The sequence below is a fragment of the Carassius auratus genome, chromosome 3 (genome assembly GCF_003368295.1).
Source record: "Carassius auratus strain Wakin chromosome 3, ASM336829v1, whole genome shotgun sequence".
Lineage (NCBI taxonomy): Eukaryota > Metazoa > Chordata > Actinopteri > Cypriniformes > Cyprinidae > Carassius > Carassius auratus.
The window spans coordinates 1329129-1348391 of NC_039245.1; the positions used below are offsets into that span (position 1 = coordinate 1329129).

Here is a 19263-nt window from a genome sequence, read left to right on the forward strand (position 1 = left end):
TTAAAAATGTATATTGTTCCTTATTACGCTAAGAAAAAGACAGGAACACACACACACACAAAGGCCTATTCCAAGTTCAGAACCCAGCAGAGATCCAAGACGGGTGGAGAAACGTGGGCGTATGAGGGCGAAGAATGACACAGCTGATAGATGTAGAATGAGCTCCATGACCCAAACTGCATATCTTATCGTATCTACTTATTACAACAGCAGTCTCTTTCTACATCTCATGCAACCTGTTCCTGAGGTTATCTTCAGAAGACAGGTTTCTGGTAAGCTATTTTTGCAAGCGTTAACCTTTGGGTCCTGGCACATACGGAGCACTGAATAGTTTTTTACACATGAATTATTTGATGTCTGCAAAATGATGATGCCAGGTGCACATCATTTCCTGCTATAAACTCAGAACAGCTTCTGATTTCAGAGTGACATCAAATGAATGTTCTTCATGCCAATTAACTGTTTATTTTCTGATTTCATGGTGTTGGTTTTATACTCTTCTAATGATTTATGCACTCAACTATGCACAAACACACACACACACACACACACACACACAAACATATAAATACAAACACATACTGTATATGTAAAATAAAAAATAAAATAAAAAAAGATAAAGTTTATTTTTTCTTTTTTTTTACATATGTCTACATCATGCAAAGATGCATAAATACTCAGAGCACCTTAGAAACCAAATTAAACCTGTTAAAAACACCCCAAAAGCCTTAGTAACCACATAGAAACATTCTAAACCACTCAGAACACCTAAGCAACCACACAGAATGACTCAAAAATACCATAAAAGTTTAGCAACCACATAGAAATTTACAAACGAAAACTACATTTACAAAAGAAATACTACAAAAGCAACACGTTCAATGCAACTCAAACTTCCATACCAATCACAAATATATACATCTATATAGGATATTCTTCTGAAAACCTTCAATCTAAAGATATAAGCTTGATTCTTAGGCTGAGCATTGAAATATATAGTGCACCGCAAGACTTTGGCTTCCCTGAGATAGCCAGTCTTGCTGAATTCTTCCAGATGAAGTTGACAGTGGGAGTCTCCTGACAGCAGTATGTTTAGCCAACAGCACCATTTGCTGTGACTGGAGGCTTTGCCAGCACTGGTGCCTGATGTAAACACAGCCATCTGATCAGCTCTGCTCAACCACAGCACTTCTTTACCCCTTTGAACCTAGATCACCATACAATGGCATTGAGAATTGCTACTAAAATTTCAGCACTGAATTGGGTGTTATTACCCAAGAGAAAAAGACAATGTGGGACACACACACACACACACACACACACACTCAAAAACGATGGGGGAGGAGATGCTCGTACCATCAGAATGAGACACAGGGCACCATTTACTTCTCATCAATAGTCTTCAAAGTCCCTAACAGAGCTGGAATCAATACAGTCACAATGTGAACCGTTATACCTGATCTCCCACCTAGAGAAGGAAAGGAAATATGAGTAAGATGTAACAGATTGCGCATCTTGTAGTTTTGGTAATTCATTTCTAAACAAGCGCATAATTTAACTAAGTGCACTTGGTCATGTGGTTTCAGATTCAAGAGGGACAAGGGAATGCAACGTGAGGCTGGGCTGTTATTGTTACTGCTACCTCACCAGGGTCTGCAGAGGTTGAAACATCTCAGTACATCCTCCACAGAGCCAGAAAAGACACATGCTCATTATGTGAGGACCCATGGCGTATAAGAACATAAATAAATTAACATTACATTGCAGACGATAATGTTTAGGGACATCTAAATGGACTGTCGGAGTGTTGTTCTATATGAAACATTACACTTGAGACCTGTAATATATCAGGACTGAAGCAAACGCTAAGCAGCATGTGCTAAGATATGATCTTCTCCAAGATGAGACTCACCCATAGGATAGAAAAAAAGATCTCATTAACTTCTCAATTGACAGCAATGAGATTCAACGGCAATAAGAGAAAATGGAGAGCAAATGGAGTCTACTGCTTCTTAAATTGCTCTCTTGAGTAAAAGACTCAAGTAATCTCACATCTCCTTTAGAGACTCACAAGAGATTTAAATGTCACACACTGCGCTGAGATTGTCACACGCGCACATATACATTTACACAAAATAGAAAATAGAAAAAAAAAAAAATTGTTAAATGCAATAACAGTATATGAGTATTTTGTGTATATATGTATGGATGGATGGATGAACAAGACAGAAATTGAGAAAAATAGTACTAAGCAGATAATATGCATATGTATGGCAGCATCTGCTGAGCACTATATATGCATACATAAAAATGAATCAGCATATAAGAATGATTTCTGAAGGGATCATGTGAAACTGAAGACTGGAGTAATGATTGCAGAAATTGTAATAAAAAGAAAACAAATTAAAAAAAAAATTTGAATTCTAATAATATTAACGTTTTTACTGTGGTTTAGTAATATATTGTTGATCAAATAAATGTAGCCTTGTTGAGCATAAAATATTATTTTCAAAAGATAAAAAAACCTACTTTACAGACCATACAGTTTTTTTTACTATACTGTATATATTTGGAGTATGTACTCTCTCTATACTATATATTGTATACTATACTGTGTATACTTTTCTCTATAAGTCAAAAATAATATCACTTGTTTCCTAAAGTCAAAGACAAAGGTGATACTTAGATGAAACATCAATTGAATCTCCATTAAATTTCCTAAGCTAAGCTTTTTTTATTTATTTATTCTATATATTTCACAATTCCTTTAAACAGTTCTGGCCTAATTTCAACATACTTTATAAAAACAAATTGAAATTCAAACGTGTTTTGCAAATCGATGTTATGTGGGTGTAAGCTGGGGTATCTGATCGCATCCCCTCACTTTACTGATGCATGGTGTTTGGGTTTCTCTCTGACACAAAGCTAATGCGCTGTAATGGATTGCAAATGAACTGTGCCAAGGACACCACCAATTCATCACACCTGAGAGGGCCGCAGATTCCACTGCTGCTTTCAGGGGAAAAACAGCAAAACGCTTTGACTTAAAATGAATGGAGCAGATATAGAGTTAATCAGCATTTATGGTGGGATTTCCTCTCACTGCTTTAAATCTGCAAAATGGCCATCAGAGAAAGGGGCGTGGGGGATAAATGAATGATCCCCTTTAAACGTTATCACAGAATTGGCCTAATGCCGACTGCACAGTCTACAACAGTGGAAATGAGATCAATTCTATATAATTGGTTTTGCTCAGTATAATAGTATGACAGAGATTTTGCCACTGCATGCGAGAGAGTGAATTTCTAAATCACCACAGACCTCTTTGTGTAGATGTGCATGTCGAGTTTTGCATGGCAAAAAGAGGTTTGTGGTAATTGGAGACATGAAATGAGCTGCGATATAATCAAATCCTTTTTGCATCTTTACCAAACATTTCAAACAAAACTACTCTTTACTATGTGCTGTAGACAGAATCTCTTTAAAGGGATAGTTCAACCAAAAATGAAATTCTACCATTTTTCTCACCATGCCATTTCAAACCCATTTTTTGATTTTTCTTCAGTACATCATATAAGAAGGAAATTCATGATGGTCTATTCAATACAATTATTAGATGGAGACCAAAGGCTCTTAATCTCTGGTTCTTTACAAAAAGTACCATTAAAATAATCTATATAATTTATATCCCAGGTCTTCTGAAGTGATGAGATCAGTGATGAACACACAGACAAATCTTCTCTAACACCTTTGGGCTTAAATCTCAATGTCTAATTCTAAGAGCATCATAAGATGTTTTGATGCACCACATTTGATTAATTTTAATGCATTAAAAAGAAGCATAACTAGATCAAATATAGACTACCATTCAGAAGTTTCGCTTCAGTAAGATTGTATTGTTTCAAGGAGATTAATAATTATACTAACCAATGATGCATTCAATTAATTAATAGTAAGTAAAGACTTTACATCGTTAAAATAAATTATATTTCAAATAAATTATGAACGTTTTATTAATCAAATCCTAAAATGTTTAGTTTTTACAAAAAAGCAACACAGCTGTTTTCAAAATTGATAATAATAAAAATTTCTTGAGCAGCAAATCGTCATATTAGATTGATTTCTGAAGGATGATGTGACACTGAAGACTGGAATAATGATGCTGACAATTCAATTTTGCCATCACAGGAATAAATTACATTTTAAAAAAGAAAACAGTTTAAACTATCTAAATAATATTTCACAGTATTACTGGTTTTGCAGATTTTTTATTAAATAAATGACGCTTTTAAATGTTAGTTGTATATCATTTTAGTATGGTATGTACTATATCTTAATATATAATGTAACATATGTTACTCTTCCTCACCAAAACAAACAAACAAACAAAAAACCTAGCATACGTCTAGTGCACAAGTCATGTGACCCATTTCTATGGTGTTTCTTATCACTGACTTTCAATGAATGGAAAACAGCAGCCTCAAAACTCTGCTAAACATCTTCCTTTTGTGTTGCACAGAGGAAAGAAAGGCATACATGCTATGTAGCTCAAAATGTTATATGTTGAACATCTCTTTTTAACTCAATGTGCCTCCACTTATCTGAAGTTGCATTCAGTCATCAGTTATAATCAGTGATGTTACACTATATTGTGGGCCTCCCCACACACAGATCCTGGGAGCTTCCTCTATTGATCTGTTTCCTGGGTCAAAGTGCAGAGAAAATCACACAGTGCGCCAGGACCGAAAGCAACCAGGAAGCCTGTGTCACTCAATCATTCCCCTGATGAAGGCAGCCTGCAGCTCTGGAGAAGATGATTGGAGGAATGATGAATAACACCACTGGGCTCCTCCTACCCCCGACAGGACTGACAAAGAGTTACATTTATGATCCTTTCTAATTTCACCACGCCATGTATAGTTTATTGCAGGGACTCTGTGATCATTTAGCATTCCCTTAGAGTTTGCAAAGAAGGAACCAAAATAAAAGTAATGCAGGAAAGCTCTTAAAAAGGATATTACTAATGCAGATGTGCATCCCCAGTGGAGGGTCATCTGAGTGGAGGAGACAGAAGCTCCAGAATAGCAAGAGTACTCCTACACATGCACCTGCCAGCGTTCAGGTAGAAAGAAGGAAAAGCAGGAGAGAGAAAGAAAGCGATAGAGAAGAGAGAAGGTGAGAAATGAGATGTGGAACAGACTGTTCTGTCACACTCTGATCACGACCGTCACATTCAACCTGCTTTCAGAGCTGGATCAGAATGAGGATGATTCAAGTGGTATTCCACCTGGGCCTTCTCCCAATCCAATATTAATATGCCCCTGAGACCCTCATTATGTTCCTTCCTGTCTGAGTGGCAGAGCAGAATTTTGTCCTCTGATTCTGGCAGAGGTTGTCTAGATGTCTCTAAAAAAAATAAAAAAAATTTTTTTTTTGAATACATGTCCTGCATTTGAGAAGTTCAAAATGAGAACCGGCTTGCCAGTACATTAGCTATAAATTAGATCATTATTCTTCTAAATAAATGGCTTCTATCATTCCTTAAATGGACAGTGCACCCAAAAAATGTAAGTTCTGTCATCATTTACTCACTCTTATGTCACCCATATGACTTTCTTTTTTCTCTGGAACTCAAAAAGAGATATTTATAGCAGAATGTTCAAGCTGCACTTCTCTAATTACTAAACAAATAAATGCAAATGTAAACCATCATCTGGCTTCAAAAGAATTGGAACATACTGCACGAGTTATTTGAAACTGATATAATATTGTGAAATAGTATTACTGATTCCTATTGTAATGTTTAAAAATGTAATTCTTTCCTGTAAAGCTGAATTTTCAGTAGCCGTTATTGCAGGCTTCAGTGTCACATGATCCTAGAACAACATGAATGTCTTTACTTTTTATAGCAATGTAAATGTCTTTTCTGTATCACGCTGTTCAATTCAACAAATCCTTGCTATCTTCTCCAGTGATAACTTTTATTATTTTATCAACTATCATCATTTATTCACTTTGAAAATCCCTTTAATATCACAGCTGAATATATCAAGCAAGAATTATGTCACCTCAAATCTCTAATGATCATCTGACAAGGCAATGAGAAAAGGCATTGAATGAAGCCGCTCTTCTGTTATACTGTAGGTTAACCTGAAGGGTGTTTTGGCAGTGTATATGCTGGCTTCCAGGATGTTTTTGTTCCTTGCTGTTCATCACATCCCTGGTGTTTATAGGATAAGTGGATCATAGTAGTAAAGTGCTATAGAGAGTGGGTATGCCAAAGAAAAAATGGTTGGATTTTTCCTTTGGTAAGTGTTAAGCTGAACTGAGATTGTTTTGCGGGCAGAGGCCTGTGTGATTGAACTGAATCATGCAGTAGTGTTGTAATACTGTGCAATGCCACTCTGGACTTGTGTCATTAGCTGGACAGATCCATGCCAGGCTGGTAATCCTTATCTGATCAATTTATGAGTGTAATCCATCTCTATACAGACACGACGAAGACCCACAGCTTGTCTGTCTATATCACACGTATACATATAAAAATATCAAATTTTAAACCAAAAAGTCTCACATGTAATCATTTTGATCACACAGGTTCCCAAAATATGATTTACAAATAGCAGCACAATGCTGCCACACTGGTTCAGTCGAACTGGATGAACGCCAGGTATGAGACCACACACACACTTGATTACAAAGAGCAGATTTGCAAGCATGAACTAGCGAGAAAATGCAAGAGTATTTTTCACCCCTCCTGCTGAGACAGCGCTGGTTATGTCTTCAAACACACACTTTGGCCACATGCAAATGGCAAACTTGCACAGGAAGTCCATTCATTAGCAGCAGCCCGCTGTGGCCCAGCAAATATTCACAACGACTCAAGCATTCAGGAGAATGATCTGTCTTGTTAGGAAAGTTGCTGTCACAGAGATTCAGAATGATAAGTGTTGGGTGTGCGAGGAATATAACTGCATCTCCTTTGTCACTTTGCTGCACTGTTGCTGTGCTCTTGCTGTGCTGTACCCTAACATTCATTGTTAGCATAATGAAGATTTAAAACACAGATTACCTGTAGTTCTGCTGAAGTACTCTTGGGTCTGAGTCACTATGGTTATGGCGGCCCACCTTATACCTGCTTGTGTTCTATCATGGCAATGCTTGTTCTTGTGTACATGCATGTACTGCAATGTCATGCTGATTCATATTTGCTTCCACTCACTATAGGAGCACATTCTAATCTGCAGTGGCACTATAATGGCTCTGTGGGTGTCCAGAACAAGACCTTAACAAGCTGTCATCTTTCACTGAGAGGAGCGATAACAGCAAGTGCATTGTGCTTTGCTTTTGTGTTGTACATTTTTTTTAGAAACTTTGCCCTAATTATCTGATAAAAAAAAATGTTTTCCTTTGTGGAAATAAAAAAGTCCTAAGTTAAAAATTTGCAGTGGCCATTAAAAGTATTTAGACATTTAAGCCTGGTTTAAAAGTTTATGAATTGTATTAGATAACAAGATGTCAAACTAAGTGGCATCTGCAAACAAATTATGCTTTTTTTGCAGGAATAACTTCTCATTTCTTACTATAAAAAATTACTTTTAATCAGCTGGTTTCATAGTAATTTATCATTTTCTGTCAGTTTAGCTCAAGATTAACCACAGGTGTAGTTCATTACATTAACTATAAACATAATCCACTTAGTTTGACAACTAAGCTTTGACACTCAAAAGAAAAGGCCCATTGTACCCTGTAAATAAAGGAAATCTAAATGGAAATGTACTGTTCATTTTCTAACAGGATATTAATAATTTCTCTGTAGAGTACATTTGTGTCTGTGTCTATTATATTATCAATTAAAACAATTTTATCATGTTTTTTTTTTCTTTAAGTTAATGAAGAACAAAGTAGATCGGCTGACATAAGAAACAAATGTTAATTTAAATTTTTTTTTAAATAAATGCTGTTCTTTTGAACTTTCTACTCATCAAAGAATCCTGAAAAAAATATATTCCACATAAATGTCAAGCTGAAAATGAACACCATATGCAGAGATACTTTACATATTAACATATATTAAAATATGAAACAGTTGTTGTACATTGTAATAATACTACACAATGTATAATGAGAGAAATTTTTCAAAAACACTACTTACTGACCCCATGTTTTTTAAGTAAACCAAAAATACTATAAAGATGCTTTCCAAATAATGACACCAATTGGAAAATAACTTTTTTCATGTAGATAGTGTAATATACATTAGTTCTTTTCTGTTGCTCAGGAAATTATAATGCATCTGATTGAGCCAAGCTGTTCAAGATATGTACGTCTTTTTGTAGGTGTGATTCTCTGAATTGGTCTATAGTGTACTTAATACGTGGGTGGGTGGGGGAGTAGATCTTAAATATCTGAAGCATTGCTAATATTGCTGAGAACAGTCCAGTGAGGGTGTTTTCCCTCTCTCATCAGTTTGGAGCACTCCAGGGACAGATTACACTATAACACTCTTGCCCACCTGCATGCTGTAAATCTATTCCTCCCCAGCAAATCATCTTCTGCACAGACCACTGAGATTTACATCCTGGCCTGCCAACACACAGTCTATGAGATGGCAGTGCAAGACGGGCTCTGAGAGGCAGCACCTGGTTGATGGATACAACAGTGTAGGTTGAGGGATAAGTGTTATTTACTGTTGCAGCTAATTGCTTTTGTCGTATTCTGAGCGTGAGATCTGTGTGAGCCTGAACTGATAACACGAGGAATAGATGTTTCACATTTAAGCAGCACAGTCCTCTTCTAATTAAAACTTATCATAGATCTACACCTAATTCTGCAAATGAGCTGGCTGTAATCGACAATTTAAGTTTAAGTTCTACTATTTAAGTGTGCTGTTTATCCAGTGATCATTTTGCCTGTTCATAAACTGTTAGATTTATTTTGTGACACACAAAGAGGCAAATGTTTAATTCTTCAGGGTTTAATTCTACTAGCGTAGTATCAGTTTATTAGCTGAACTGAATTATACCGCATTGCTATTCCAAAGAATTTGACCTCGGTCTGCTTTATCTGTGTAACTGAGAGCTAAAATGAATCACAAATTACAAATGACTGACTACCATGTGGAATTTTGTGGTGCCAATGACACACAGGGGCACTACAAAAGAAGCTATTAAGAGCTATTTTACATGGAAATGTTCATCAGGCCCCACTTGGATGGTTCTCATGAAGCACCTTTTGATCCAAGAGATTCCTGCACATTAAGGTTGTAAGCCTTGAGCCTTTCAGGTCATTTTGGCAGTCAAATCTTAAACTGACAGACAAAATGAAAGAGCCGATGTTAAGGATACGCTCACAGATGTGGTCAATCACTCATCTTGCCTTAGTCAACATATGGCTATGAGAACTCATGCTGTCATAGTGATGATCAAGGTTAGCATCCAGTCTCTCTTGTCTACATGCCTTGTATTTTAACTCATTTGACCGTATATAATGCTACATAGATTTTCTTCCATAATTCTTCCTGTGCTTTAGATTCAGCAAAGGACGTGTATAGATAGCATATGGCCATGTGCCTCACAGACCCAGGCCATCTTGTATGTTATGCTCTGTGACCTCACAAGGTGACATTGCTAGGCCAAATTCAACAGTCAGTGCAGCCACTGAGGCATGACAGGCAATCAACAGTCAGTGTATGTTGACCTGACAGAGAGCCTTTCTGAACATGGTGCATATATGAGTAGCGATTTTCCCCAGGTTTCCCCCAGTGGAGGTTCCAGTAGTGCACACATGCGTTTATCTGCTTTTACATCCAACTTCCCCCCTGCGCTAAAATCTATCTTAAAGTGGTAGTTAAACTCAATGTTACTTTTGTCATCATTTACTCATCCATTCTTAAAAATTATGGTTCCAATAGGGGGTTTTCACAGCAATGCCCTAGAAGAACCCCACACCCCATATTCTTCAAGGAACCATAGATGCCAATAAAATACCTTTATGTTTTTTTTTTAAATGTTCATTTTAAACCTGTATGAATGACTGACCTCTGCAGAACACAAAATAAGATATTTAGAAAAAGTACTTTTTGTCCATACAAAGAGCATATGTGTTGCCACTGTATGGACAAAAACATTTTTCAAGGAAACGGAAAGAAAGTCGTGTGGAATGACCTGAGGGTGAGCATATGATGAAAATGTTTTTATTTTTGGTTGAACTCAAAAAAGCTGGTATTCCTGGTAGATGGTTTCTAGCTGGTCCAAGTTGGTCATGAGCAGCAGCAGGAATATATACAACAAGCTAATGTGAGTTAATACTATAGATTAATGCGTTCAAACCGGCTTTTAGAACATGGGCTTCTTATACAAACAAGAAATATGTTAATTAGTTCTGTCTTATTACAAAACGTCCTGTGTCCTTGTGTTTGGACTATCTGGCAAAGTACGCCTGAGTTGTATGATTGTGCGCCGCTGTCGCTGTCCGTGGTCCTGAATGCTGAGTCGCTAAACCCTCATGAGAGCAGCAGGCCTAAGTTGCGTTTCCGTATCAACCGACAGGAACACGTGTGCACATGCCGAGATGGACCCTCTAATGCAAATGGGGGACCGCTTAATGTCATTTGGTGAATGAAAGAGAGCATGAGACTTGTCTTACCTTCCAAGCAACATGTCCTCCACAGTCCCGAATGGGTCATCACCTCTTCGTTTTTCTTGCTGGTCTCGTTCTCGTTGTTGCTCTTGATCTTACACACGCCGCGCGAGTACAGCCAGTAGTCCGTGCCGACCGCGATGGTCATGAGACTGAAGGCGGCGAACGCGCCCACCGTGGTCAATAGCATCTGAACTCCGCGGTCAAACACACCCATGTTGCCGCATTCCATGAAAGGGGGACCCCCTTTCCTCTTGATGTATAGGAAATAAATATTTGAAAATTTACGGGACCAAACCAAATTAAAAAAATGGGATATACTTGAGCGAAAGGAGGGGGAAGAGGGAGGATGCGGTAGGAACCTTATGGTTGCGTTTGGGTGAGAACCGATTAAGGAAGAAATAGGTGAGCCTTTCTGGCTTTTTCGTTTGTTTTCGGAGTGGAACGGTACGCTTTCCGCACTGTTCCAACAAAGAGCAATTTACCGTTCTAAATCGTTTGTCCTTGTCTTTTTTATTTTATTTTCTAAACAAGGTAAGATATGCAGCAGCTAGTGCTACAGCTTAAACTTACACGAACATTCACGCTGCAAAGCCACTAATTAAAGATAATTAATTGCCGAGGCCTTTAATAATGGCCTGAGCATGCCATTCAAACGCCACAGCTATTAAGCCAACGTTGAACAATACTCGGTTTTGATTATGACAATTTAGTCGCTTAGATTTGATGTGTTAGGAAATGAGGATAAATACTGGTTTAGGAAGAATGTGAGATTCAGACTGGTATTGATGGAGTAATGGAAGGCTTTGCTTCGGATCGTAATATATATATAATATATATCAATTCGATGTGTTACAACAACTGTTGACCTACGTAGCTGCTTTACAAACAAGATGTCCTCTCTTAATATGGCTAAGAAAACCCTAGTCTGTTATAATCAACGTAGAGAGAGAGGGGGGGGGGGGGGCACAAGAAAAGCTCTATTGAAGTGCAGAAGCAGAAAAAAATATAGGATAGATGGATGGATGGCCAGAATAGTCCAGTTTAAAACCAACAAAAAGAATGTCCAGGTGAATCTAAATCTGCTGCCGCTCTCGCATCAATTTGAAAAATCAAGTCAGTCACGATGGAATGAGAAAACTAATCGAGAATGAAAAATAAATTAGCAAGATGGTATAATAAAATAAAGCACTACTATATATCCTTTTTCCTAAAATTCTGATCCCCAGTTTCCATATGTATATCCTAGCTCTATGAAGGTCTCTTCCGAAAATGGCAATCTGCTGTTGAATATGGTGCCGTCGAAGATCCGGTTAGAGCAGGGAGCTTCCAGCAGAACGAGCCGACCATTACTCGACATAGAGCCGGCTAGAAGAGACCGAGAAGGCGGAGGCACCGGAACTGCTGTGTTCTACACCCGCCACTGATGCTCGCTTATCCAGATCCGCGCTGGCTTTCTCGCACCCAGAACCGTCCCGCTTGCAGAGCCCTTGCGCCATGTAAAAGACAAAAAGACCTGAGAATGAGGAACGTGGTGTGCTGGGAAAGGAGGATACGGGTCTGCTTCTGTCCCCTTTGCTTGTGTGCTAGTGAAGATTTGGGAGATGGATGTAGGCAGGCGTGCGGTGGCTGAGAGAGAGAGAGAGAGAGAGAGAGAGAGAGAGAGAGAGAGAGAGAGAGAGAGAGAGAGCGAGAGAGAGAGAGAGAGAGAGAGAGAGAGAGAGCGAGCGAGAGAGAGAATTATACAACAGGGAAGGGATGTGCGGCGACAGAAAAGGGTGCAGTTAAAACTCTTATTTAAACAGAGCGAAACATACAGATATTAACTCATGTTCTTGAACGAATATAGTGGTTCGAATCGATGAAATGCTGACTAAAGGCGCTGGGTTGTTTCAGAATACATGTTATGTGGATTATGTAATCAAGTTTTTGACAGAAATTTCTTTTTTTCTTGTAATAGGCCACGTTGCATTTTAAAACAGCCTGCAGGAAATCTACACAAGATCACGTTGCTAATTGTCAACTATCATTAAGTTGACTTTTTAAAAACAGATTTTTGTATTTGTATAAATAATATTGAATAAAGTAAATAAATATATTAATGTAAAAAGATACAAGATTTTGTATAATACTGATCTTAAGAAAAGCATACTGTTGCTGTGGTTACCACCTCAGACGTTCAAGTTCTGCACGAGAGCGTCACCGCGCTCTTTTAGCATATTGCATTTTAACGTATTTGCACTTTTAATGCAGTACACACAATTATTATTATAAGCCCTTTTATACCCCCCCCCCCCCCCCCCTTTTTTAAATTTTTTTATTTTTTATTTGTTTTGATGCAGTCGCCTCCTGCAACTGCAAAAAACAGCGTATGCTGGTTAGGTATGTTTTGACGCTGGGATACTGGTCCTTTGCTGGTTTATGCTTGTTCTTTGCTGGTTTATGCTTGTCCTTTTGCTGGTTTATGCTGGTCTTTTGCTGGTTTATGCTGGTCCTTTACTGGTTTATGCTTGTTCTTTGCTGGCTTATGCTTGTCCTTTTTCTGGTTTATGCTGATCCCTTGCCAACACATGACCAGCATAAACCAGCATGTCAGCATCAAAACATACCTAACCAGCATATGCTGTTTTTTAATGGGGACTACATTTTTATTGGCTTATTTGCTATTCATGTTGATTGTATGATCTTAATATGTCCTTATTCATCTTCCCATTGCCCACTTGATTTATCTCTTCTGTCATCAGTTAAATGGTTAAATTAATTATCAGATGAAAATAATATACAATATCGATATAGCTTAATAAAAACAAAAGTGAGAAAAAGGCCAATTCCCTAATATGCAGTGCAAAGGCATGCAAAATCACATAAAACAGCATGGTACAATCCTAGAGCCTCCTTTAGAGTCCTTTTAAGTTTCATGCATACAGCAACCGACTCTAACGTCCCCTTCTCCTGACCAAAGGACATGCTTAAAATTCTAGTCTGGAACAGTGCTGGACCACTCCGAATTCAAAGTGCAGAAGACAGATGAGGAGAGCACACTGACAGATACAGAGAGGAAGGGGACAGGAATATATAGGGTAGTAAATTTACTGAAGCATGGAATTGGGGAGTGTGATTTCAGATTTTGCAGAGAAAAAATGTAGCCCATAGGACATTTATTTGTGTACACAAGCATAAATCATAATAATAGTTATAATAATAATAATATAAAACTGCATATTAATGCATCCAAATCTATGATTATCAATGGGGGCAGAAGGATGGGTGTAAATAGGTGAATATCATCCAGTAGACCCTAACTTGCCAGTGCATGCCAACATCATAATATGCACAGATTAATATAGGGGGCAAACACGACAGAGGTGGTGTCAGAGCGTGAGAAAGTTGTGCAGACTGGCTGGTCTCCATCATTAGACTCTGTATGTTTGCTGAATCTGTTCCTGCACACTAATCCAGCCTCTATTAGCTGTGTCATGATAACTGGAATGAACAACGAGCAAACAGGAGTTCTGGCTTTGGACACTGAGCCTGAGTGTGTGATCTACTGTGAACCAGCAGGGAATGATTAAATGGACATAAGTGAATGGGTATTTTAGAGAGAGAGGTGTGTAAGTAATGCCGTAGCATATTGGTGTGTAGTGTCAATGTATGATATGAAATCCCAGCCATGTTAGTGTCGTAGAAATTTGCCTGAAGTGAACCTATTGTAGGCAACAGATTTACTGGCAAATATTACCTGAGCTACCGCTGTGTCTATTATCAGTTTACGGCTAATGTTTTTAGCTGCATGGAGTTTACTATCAGAGATTTTAAAGTGATACTGAAATTCAGCGCGATTCCATTATCCCTGAGCACTGGACACCCGTGGTGTGGTTTTGGAGTTGCTGCCAAAATGGCTCTCTGATGGTGTGGCTCCGGCTGGTTTGGGCCCCGCTGGCACATGGAAAACTCTGAAATTCATTCCCTACGATTGAGGACTGTTTACAGCACAAACTTCCCACATGGAATTTTAATGTCAGCTAAAAATTAACTTGCGAAATACCAGCACTAATCAACTGCTTGTTAAAACACCCCTTTAGCACTGGCTTAAGCAATGCTTAAAGTGAATTGTGCTCTGCAGAACAGAGAGAGAGAGAGAGAGAGAGAGAGAGAATAAATGAGTCATTGAAACAAAGGATAAGGTAGCTCTTTGAACTGCCTCCTTTTTTGTGGTTTTGTTAATTGGATGTGATTATGTGGAGTCACTTGGTAAAACTCGCCTCAGGGCACACTCTGTCTTAGGGGTAGACACTATTTCCCTCTGCTGAAGGTCCCGTAGATAACTGATACACTGGTTTGAATACACATTTTCTTTGTGTTGTCGTGCTTTTGTTCTAACACAGGAGTCTAGATCTAGTTTTTTGAGGTCTGAATAAATCACTCAGGATCTAGTGGCTGCATAATGACACATCCTTCATTTTATGTATGCAACATGGATGTAAAAAAAAAAATGCAGGTTTTGGTTGGCTAAAATGACAATTTTGTAGCCTACATTAACCTTACACATTGTTACTTGGATTTCTGCTAAAATATTTTGAAAATTAGATTTTGAATAATGATGTCTGAAGTCCTTATTGTAAAATGTGAAAGGAACTGTTCAACTAAAATAAAAATTCCATCAACATAAACCTGTATCACATTATTTCTTCTGTGGATCACAAAAGACTTTGTAATCTTTGTATAGTTTTTTTTTATAGTAGTTTGTTTTCTTTGTATTTATTTTTATATATTTATTTTTGTTTTGTGAAAGCCATTGGGGGTTCTATGATGTTGTATTCTTCAAAATATGTACTTCTGTGTTTGTGGAAGAAATACATTTAAGTACAGGTTGGAGATGATGTGAGGGTGGGTAAATGATGGCAGAATTGTGTGTGTGTGTGTGTGTGTGTGAATTAAACTATCCTTTTAAATTACACAAATATGTTTAAAATACACAACATTTACTTTTAATGATTATTTTCATTTTCCAAAAAATGTATGTTTTATTATTTAGAAAATATTTATATTTCTATTTGGTGTTATATCTAACGAGTTTACTTGTGTTATGCATGGCTTTTGGTGCTTTTGTGTGCTTTGCTGTTTTATGAAGTAGCTGTCATCTGAAACTTAACAACAATTAACAAATTACTAATGTGAAACTCCAGTGCACAGCCCGAAACCAACAAACATTCAACTATTCTGTGGCAGTATTTTAAGTGCATGGCTCCATCAACAGGCTGTGTTTGGTGTCTTTAGCTTGTTGCCTAACACACTGACACCAGCTACATGGAGACACCAGCACCTGGTGTGTATCTCTGACAGCAATGCCCTGAAGCAGTTCTTAACATATTTGCTCTGCGATATAATGCTTTATTCAGTTCTTTTATTAAATGAATTCAAATCATATGCTACAAAAGGCATTACAGAAAAAAAAAATCACTTTTCTTGTCATTGGAATCCTGAGGATTGTAGAGTTGTGAAACACTGCTCTGGATGAGGAAGCTATTGTATTGCCTGAGGGGAGACACTGACATACAACACAGTATATGACTGCATTTGACAGCCTCACACTTCTGACTTACCATCTGCCTTCACCAATTCTGCTCTTATTTTGGTGCTTGTACCCAGACACACACATACACTCCCTCTAGCAAACTATTTTGCTGTAACTATTACCCTTAACGTCAGTACAGTGGACTAGAAATCCCCCTTTTCATCTTATGCGGGGCAAAATTTAGCTGTATGAACAGGCAGAGCTATTTCCCTGACTAGATTTGATTCAACCCAAACTTTTAATAGAAAAATCCTTGCCATTTATTTTTCAGAACAAAAAAGTCCAGTTGCATGATGTAATCTCCTTCCCTCTCTCTATTCCATATTCTCTCAATTCTCCCACCAACCCCTCTTTCCTGCTCCCTGTTACCTTGTGTGTGAATCTTCATCCTTGTTCTCAGGCTAGGGAGAACGGAGCTGAGGGAGAATCAATATGTTTTCAATTTGCAGCAGCGACTTGCTCCCTCGCATTCTAATTACAGCTTCTGCTCTTTCTAAGTCTTTCGGCAAGAGAAGGAGGGAGAGAGACGCCACACTGCCACCACCGTTCACCGCATCTCTGAAAACACAGATTCATGCTGAATATGAAGTCATAACTGCAGTATGTAATTAATATCACTATGAAATCTATCTATCAAATACCTAGCAACCACACAAAATAGAATTTCAACACCATAGTAGCCACTCAAAATACCTTAACAACCACCTGGCAGCGTCCTTTTTTCAGCCACTCAGAATAGCATAGCATAACAACTCCCTAGCAACCACCGAAGATCCTTAGCATACCCAGAACACATTAGCACTGTGTTGCTAAACTTTGTATGGGCAACCACTATTTACATTTTCTTACATTTTCTTTTTTTGCTCCCAAATGTATCTTATAAATCCATACATAATGTCTACTGTTGATTCTTTGAACCAGTTTGAAAAGAAAGCAACAGACCAGCCCAATAAGGATTAAAGTTACTTGTGGTGCTGTGATGTGATGTGGTCTGTATGAATGAGAGAGAGAGAGAGAGAGAGGGAGGGAGGGAAAGAGAGATCAGTGGAACAAAGAAATAAAGCATTGGTATAGGCAAAATTTACACAGGGGCTCTGTTTCCATGGCAATGGCAGACATAACCTTACCCCTCCGCGCACACACGCGCACACACACACACACACACACACACACACGCTCTCTCTCTCACACAGACACTGATAAATACCAGGCATTACATGCTTCTTCTTCATATGTGTGTATCATAAAGCTCACCCCGGGTAAGGATCTCTTCATTCTTCTACTTTAATCTCATTGATGCCCCAGGAGACAATATCTTTTTGGCTGTGCAAAATGACTGTACAAGTGTTTCATGGTATAAATGATGTCACTTGTTTATGGTATGAGACTAACAGTGGCTTTTCAGGATGAATTAGGCTTTGCAATTTACAATTGCATCCTTCCTGCTGTCTCCTTGTTTTTATTAAGTCGACTAAATTGATTAAACTGACCCCCGTTGCTCTACAATATGCAGAAACATGAGGTTGGATGTTTAATAAAGCCTCCACGCTCTTGTCCATCTGCAACGCTGTCTCTGCTTTGAAACAAATGTGGACTTGCCATCATTTACCATCTGCCACAACAAGAAAGAAAGGAAGAAAGAAAGAAAGAAAGAAAGAAAAAGATGGATGCTCAATACCCATTTATCTCTGTAAATGAAAGCGAGATATTGATGATGCAGTGATCCAAAATTCATACAGCTAATATAACACTACTGCACTACTGCTGACATTCTTTGTTTATTCTCATATTATTAATAACAAGGTTGAAGAAGAGAGAGAGAGAGAAAGAGAAAGGGAGAGAGAGAGAAGAGAAGGGTGTAGGGGTTTTGTGGTGGTGTTAACATGCACACAGGCTTGCGACCAATCAAATTCTGCTTGCTTCAGTGATATTGGAATGCTTGACCTTCCCAAATACTCCTTTCCCAGGAATACTTCTCAATCCAATCCAATTAGTCTAACAGTGTTTCACCACTACACCAGCTCTGAGTACTATAAACACACAGTATAGCCAATCATTCACATGAATAATTCATTCAGTTTAAGTGTAATTCACGTTTTAAAAAACATCAAGTTTTCAATGTTTCTCTGTCATGTCTCTTTTTGGTTGATTCTGATTTATGAATTCTCAGAAAGTTATTGAGCTTTTTTAAATTCTGGACATCAGGGGTTTAAGAAGAAAAATATATATAACAGTGAGTTTTTAACGAATACAATTACAAATGTGTCTTATCTGAATATTTATCCCTTATTGAAATATTGAACTCCAAAGACGTTGTTTTATAATTGTGCTGCTGTATAGTTGTTATATAGCGCCATCATGTGGCCACTATTTTACAGGTCAGAACACATGCAGAAAACAAATGACAGACAAATCAAATACCTCCAAACAGAGATGCATCTGAATTATGACTGTATTATATGAATTATATATTGATCTGTATTTTTAATCGAAATACAAGTGCTTCTCAATAAATTAGAATGTCGAGGAAAAGTTCATTTATTTCAGTAATTCAACTCTTATATTATGAAACTCATGTAGGCTATTAAATAAATTCAGTTTCTCACAGACTGAAGTAGTTTAAGTCTTTGGTTCTTTTAATTGTGATGATTTTGGCTCAAATTGAACAAAACCCCACCAATTCAAGATATCAACAAATGAAAATACGGTGACATGCCAATCAACTAATCAACTCAAAATACCTGCAAAGGTTTCCTGAGCCTTCAAAATGGCCTCTGACGATCATTGACACCCTTCACAAGGAGTGTAAGTTAATACCCAAGTTTCACAATTTGAGTTGAATTACAGAAATAAATTAATTTTTCCATGATGTTCTAATAAATTGAGATGCATCTGTATATCTCTGGATCATCATTGCATTGACACATTTCTATGTAATATGAACTTAAATCAACTTCAGTTGATTGGACATGATTTTCACTCAATATCCTGTTAATCTTGAGTACCTATAGAGTAGTACTGCATCCTTCATAACTCCAAAAAGTCTT

At 37.8% G+C, this 19263-nt stretch overlaps 1 protein-coding gene across 1 annotated transcript in view; it reads right to left on the reverse strand.

Moving 5' to 3' along the window:
- The window catches only part of LOC113042773 (voltage-dependent calcium channel gamma-2 subunit-like), a 69386-nt gene extending 57091 nt beyond the window's left edge, over positions 1–12295 (reverse strand). The window contains exon 1 of the mRNA XM_026201790.1: positions 10648–12295. Within this exon, the coding sequence (XP_026057575.1) occupies positions 10648–10873 (226 nt within the window). The 5' untranslated portion in view covers positions 10874–12295. The remainder of the gene's footprint in view (positions 1–10647) is intronic.
- Positions 12296–19263: the final 6968 nt, after the last annotated feature.